Source organism: Somniosus microcephalus, chromosome 25 (genome assembly GCF_052327205.1).
Source record: "Somniosus microcephalus isolate GS21.2 chromosome 25, FLI_Smic_1.0, whole genome shotgun sequence".
NCBI lineage: Eukaryota > Metazoa > Chordata > Chondrichthyes > Squaliformes > Somniosidae > Somniosus > Somniosus microcephalus.
In genome coordinates this window covers 28,722,727-28,729,000 of record NC_141011.1, presented here as the reverse complement: position 1 = coordinate 28,729,000, position 6,274 = coordinate 28,722,727, and the positions used below count along the sequence as shown (strand labels likewise).

At 49.5% G+C, this 6,274-nt stretch overlaps 1 protein-coding gene across 2 annotated transcripts in view; it reads left to right on the top strand.

The window, feature by feature from the left end:
- The first annotated feature begins 2,080 nt into the window (after positions 1–2,080).
- Positions 2,081–6,274, top strand: part of necap2 (NECAP endocytosis associated 2) — a 28,167-nt gene continuing 23,973 nt past the window's right edge. For both annotated transcript variants that reach the window (XM_085966980.1, XM_085966979.1), the window contains exon 1: positions 2,081–2,354. In XM_085966980.1, the coding sequence (XP_085823106.1) occupies positions 2,149–2,354 (206 nt within the window). In that variant the 5' untranslated portion in view covers positions 2,081–2,148. The remainder of the gene's footprint in view (positions 2,355–6,274) is intronic.

The window sequence follows — 6,274 nt, the reverse complement described above, 5'->3', positions numbered from 1 at the left end:
ATGATTAAGTACTCCTTGGTTGGTGGTTTGTAATTGTCGAGCTGATGCACCAGTAGAGGACGTTCTATTAATTTCATTATCTGAATACGTAATGATGTTCATGCCCTGGCAGACCTTTCTACCCAGCACAGGGTGTATTGTGTTATCGATGAGCTTACAGACCAGCTTACACCTAAAATCACCATGTTGAACCCAGATTCGTACTTGTCCTTTAACAGGAAGCCTTGAACTGCCATAAGCTACAATCTCAGTCTTAAGTGGTTCAACGTTTGATAGCTTAAAATCTCATGTAGCCTTTTGATATAGGTGAAGTGGAATCACATTAGTGTGCACCAGAGCTTTTTTGGAATCCGAGGTAGTTGCCCGACTCGAGTTTAAGTGTAATACACTGAGTCATCCAAACCAATAGCATTGACTTCGTTGATGACGAAGACCTCTTCTGTCCTTGGTTCATCATGTATTGCCCTAGCTGCATTTCTATGTGCAGGCGAGTCTCTTCCACAGCATTTTACTGCAAAATGGTTGGCTTTGCCATACTTTTTGCCAAAGGCAGGGCACAGCTCTCTTCTGTGGAACTCGTGTCTCTTCCTGCAGTTCCAGCACTTGTGAGTCTTTGGGGAAGCCTCTGGCGTTATCCTGAAGTTTGTCACTGTCGCGCCTTGGGGTCTCCTTGACTTTGTATGGCACTCGCGTTCTGTCCACTCGAATCCCCGATGACTTTGAATTGCATTACCATGCTTTCAGATGCATGACAAATCTCGTCTGTCTCCAACAGAGTTAGGTTAAGCTCCTGAAGCAGTCTCTCTCGCACCTTCAGATCTGCAATCCCACACACGAGTTGGTCTCGGAGTATCTCTTCTGGCATTATAGATTGGAAATCGCAGTCTTTGGCGAGTTTTTGCAGTGCTGTACGATACCAGCTCTGTTTCACCAGTTTCTTGTATTCTCCTGTTGAACTTGTATCTCATAGGGAATGTTCTTGCCTGGTTGGCAGTACAGAGAAAACTTTGTTAGCACAGTCCGACCATGTGGAGTAGACTTCACCCGCTTCTTTCCTGATCACTGAGAGAAGTGTCGCCACCATTTTTTTCCCCCACAGAAACCCCACAGTGCAGATAGAGGCCATTTCAGCCCATCGAGCCTGCACCGACACATATCCCACCCTATCCCCGTAACCCCACGTATTTAATCCCCCTAGCACTAAGGGTCAATTTTATCATAGCCAATCAACCTAACCCACACATCTTTGGACTGTGGGAGGAAACCGGAGCACCCGGAGGAAACCCACGCAAACACGGGGAGAATGTGCAAACTCCACACAGTCACCCGAGGCCGGATTCGAACCCGGGTCCCTGGCGCTGTCAAGCTCCGGCGCAAGGGCGTAGCTTTTCCAGGCTCACTTGAATTTCTTCCACTTTTCTGAAGCATTTGCGTCATGGATGGTGAGAGGCGGAGGTGGTGGTAGAGCATACCCTGATGTCCTCTTGAACACACTTTAGTTGTCAAGTAACTGTTTTTAAGTTGTACAGGCTATTGATATGTCCACCAGAAGTGAAAGTTGTTTTAAACAATCACTAACACCATGTGTTGATACTGCTTTATAAAGTAGGCCAGTAATAAAACCAGCGTTGAGAGAAACGTGATAGTGACAACGATGTCATGTATAGAAAAGGACCGTGTTTATTTGCAATACCTAAAGCTCTGACTGGTCCCCTTGGATGACAAGTCCTGATTGCTGATTGGTCGCAGTGAAGGACAAGACACACCGAACAGTTTCTCTAGAGTGTGTAATCAGATCCTCCCCATCGGAATCAGTTACTTTGCAAAGTGTAATTCGAGCAAAGTGATTATCTGCACGAACATTTTTGTGCCTTTACGTCAGTTATCGTGTGAGTCTCTTCTCACTGCCTGTGTTGACGCCTCCGCCAATATCCCGTGATAGCGCGGGAGCCTGGACCAGCAAAGCCTCCTCCAATATCCCGTGATGCCGTGCAAACAGCGCCTCCTCCAATATCCCATGATGCCGTGCGAACAGCGCCTCCTCCAATATCCCGTGATGCCGCGGGAGGCTGTGCGAACAGCGCCTCCTCCAATATCCCGTGATGCCGCGGGAGGCTGTGCGAACAGCGCCTCCTCCAATATCCCGTGATGCCGCGGGAGGCTGTGCGAACAGCGCCTCCTCCAATATCCCGTGATGCCTTGCGATTGTTGGGTGCGTCGGCATTGGGTCCTCCAGTAGTCGGTGGTGCGGCGGGCAGCAAGATGGCGGAAGGTGATTACGAGTCGGTGCTGTGTGTGAAACCGGAGGTTCACGTTTACAAGATCCCGCCGAGAGCAACGAACCGGGGCTACAGGTACGGTACGCGGGGCCTTCGACAGAAAGGGAGTGACAACTCGCATTAATAATAAACCACGGGCTGAGTGGCACTGGAGGTTCCGGTTTTTGGTGAAGGGAGTGCGCGCGAGAGAGAGTTTGACTGAGGGGGGAGTGAGATGACGAAATGTCTGAGGGGGGGATTAGAAGTGGAAATGACCGAGTTGGGGGGGGTGGGGAGTGAGTTGTGGAAATGACTGACGGGGATTGAGATGGGGAAATGACCGAGAGGGTGGGGAGGGAAGTGAGATGGGGTAAAGACCGAGGGGGGAAATGACGGGGGACGGGAGTGAGATGGGGGAAACGACTGAGGGGGGTAGTGAGATGGGGGAAACGACTGAGGGGGGGAGTGAGATGGGGGAAACGACTGAGGGGGGGAGTGAGATGGGGGGAGTGAGATGGGGGAAACGACTGAGGGGGGAGTGAGATGGGGGAAACGACTGAGGGGGGAGTGAGATGGGGGAAACGACTGAGGGGGGGAGTGAGATGGGGAAACGACTGAGGGGGGGAGTGAGATGGGGGAAACGACTGAGGGGGGAGTGAGATGGGGGAAACGACTGAGGGGGGGAGTGAGATGGGGGAAACGACTGAGGGGGGGAGTGAGATGGGGGAAATGACTGAGGGGGGGAGTGAGATGGGGGAAACGACTGAGGGGGGGAGTGAGATGGGGGAAACGACTGAGGGGGGAGTGAGATGGGGGAAACGACTGAGGGGGGGAGTGAGATGGGGGAAACGACTGAGGGGGGGTGTGAGATGGGGGAAACGACTGAGGGGGGAGTGAGATGGGGGAAACGACTGAGGGGGGGAGTGAGATGGGGAAACGACTGAGGGGGGGAGTGAGATGGGGGAAACGACTGAGGGGGGAGTGAGATGGGGGAAACGACTGAGGGGGGGAGTGAGATGGGGGAAACGACTGAGGGGGGGAGTGAGATGGGGGAAACGACTGAGGGGGGGAGTGAGATGGAAACGACTGAGGGGGGGAGTGAGATGGGGGAAACGACTGAGGGGGGGTGTGAGATGGGGGAAACGACTGAGGGGGGAGTGAGATGGGGAAACGACTGAGGGGGGGAGTGAGATGGAAACGACTGAGGGGGGGAGTGAGATGGGGGAAACGACTGAGGGGGGGTGTGAGATGGGGGAAACGACTGAGGGGGGAGTGAGATGGGGGAAACGACTGGGGGGGGAGTGAGATGGGGGAAACGACGGGGGGGGGAGTGAGATGGGGAAACGACTGGGGGGGGTAGTGAGATGGGGGAAACGACTGGGGGGGGAGTGAGATGGGGGAAACGACGGGGGGGGGAGTGAGATGGGGAAACGACTGGGGGGGGTAGTGAGATGGGGGAAACGACTGGGGGGGTAGTGAGATGGGGGAAACGACTGGGGGGGGGGGAGAGTGAGATGGGGGAAACGACTGAGGGGGGGAGTGAGATAGCAGAATAACTTCAAGATAGGGAATAAGGGGAAAGAAAGCCCTCCAAGAGCTGGGAGACAGGAGAAAGCTATCGAAGATAGTGACATGATCCCCGATTGCGCGAACGCATATGCACAATCCCAAGAGGCTGACCTGGCCTGAAATGAGGAACAATATAATTTTTTCATTGTTAATCATTTTGAACTTAGCAGCTTTAATAATAATTATATATTGGGCAATTAGTGAACAATATTAACTCCACAGCTGATAAATAGTAACTTTCTTTTGAGAAAATAGTCACAGTACAATAAACATTGTAAAATACGATACAGCTATTAATGGTATTCACATTCTCTTGTTATTTTGGCCATTGCTGAAGCAACATCACTAATAGATTCTGACCACTAGTTGGAACTAATCTAATTGTTGTTCTCTAAGTGCAGCAAACTGCAAATTCAGAATCTTGTCCAGGCAAAGAATAAGGATCCAGGGGATAACCCAAAATGCGGTCTGGCAGAAATTGTCTCTACTACCATTTGATGTATCCAGTCCCATACCATTTGGATGAGTCTTGTATTTGGAATGACCTGGACAGCCCTGGGAGTGCTTTCCTCGCTTATTCAAGGTCCAAGCGTATAACTTTAATAAAGTGGTTTTGCTGCAGAAATTTGAACTGTATGTGTTGAATTTATTGTGGATGAGATTGAATAGTTAATTTTATACCACGTTGAAGGCCAAAGCTGAATTGGTAGAATTGTGTATAGGGCAAATAACAATGGCTAGACAGCATTGGGAGCTGGCAGAAGGGAGCATATGTTGGTGACGTCTTGCATTTATGGTCAGCCTGCTTGTGACAACTGAGTGCCTGCATTTTCCCTATTGCATCTAAAAATACTGGCCTATTTTATCTGTGCTAATCACAAATTAGATGGAAATTATTACATCTGTGGTTATAATATAAAAACATTCAAAAGCAAAATTAAATGAATGAATGTACACAAGGACAGTCTAGATAGTTACTTAATGTTTCTGGCAAGAAATTGCCTCCAGTTACTGGCAGTAATCATCGACAGTAACTCCTACATCTGCCAATAATATCACTGACCTTGCTGCTAAATCTCAGTTAAAAGAAAAAGTTCACTGGGGCAATAGGAAAAGGTGGTACTAGTTGAGTTGAAGTGCAGCAAAGGGAGGTGGGACTGGTTAGTTTTGGGGGCCAGCGGGGGTAGGGTTGCATAGAAGGCAGGGTAAGAGGGACAGTGGAGGGTGGTGGCCCTTGTTAGGTCAGTAGGCCAGTGCAGAACTGTGAACCTACTGGGTTGGAGGTGTGTTTGTGCCCTAAAGAGGAATCATCAAATGTTTTTTTTTAATATGTTAGTGAACCCAGAACGTGACCTTGATCCTGTCATTGAGTGCAGTGCTTGGAGGAAATGTTTCACATTAGGCAGGATGCTGTTGCTGCAGAATCTGGATTTTGAACTTTGTGCAAGGTCCCACAGGCTGTGCATTCAGAGAAAGCCTTCAATGCAACTTGCACAGCTAGCTATTCAATAATCACTCAAAATATAGGACATATGGGTGTGTAACAGGAAACAGTTCAGCATAACAGCAACTTGTATTTATATAGTGCCTTTAAGTAGTAAAATGACCCAAGGCGCTGCACAGGAGTGTTATCAAACACATTTTGATACAGAGCCGCATAAGGAGATATTAGGGCAGACGCTTGGTCAGAGGTAGGTTTTAAGGATTGTCTTAAAGGAGTAGAGAGGCGGAGAGGTTTTTTGGAGGGCGGGGGCTGAAATTCCAGTGCTTTGGGCCTTGACAGCTGAAGGCGTAGCTGCCAATGGTGGAGTGATTAAAATCGGGGATGAGCAAGAGGCCAGAATTGGAGGAGCGCAGATACCTTGGAGGGTTGTGGGGCTGGAGGAGATTAGAGATAGGAAGGGGCGAGGCCATGGAGGAATTGGAAAACAAGGATGAGAATTTTAAAATCAAGGCGTTGCTTAACCGGGAGCCAGTGTAGATCAGTGAGCACAGGGGTGATGGGTGAGCGGGGCTTAGTGCGAGTTAGGATACGGGCAGCCAAGTTTTGGATGAGCTTACGCTTATGGAGGGTAGAAGATGGGAGGCCGGGCAGGGGAGCGTTGGAATAGTCATGGTGGAGAAAACCTGCCGAGAAAGAAAATCCCATTTTGGTGCAAATGCAGTGTTTGACCGTGTAGTATTGCAGGTGAGCTGCTTTTGAGGAACCCGATCCCTCAGGCTTCAGGAGATCAAGTTTCCAATGAAATGAGGATTCTGTCTGTGGAATTGCTTCATAATGGCACAGCAAACCTGCCGGCTTCTGTGCAGCATATCTGTATGTTTTGCACAACAGGTCTGTCAAGTAATTTTACAGCATGGGTTCCAATAAAAGAGTCGAATGAAAAAACTGCAGGAAGTCAGTGTTAGAGTCTTGAGCTTTGAAAATCCCTGGCAGTTTCTGGGAG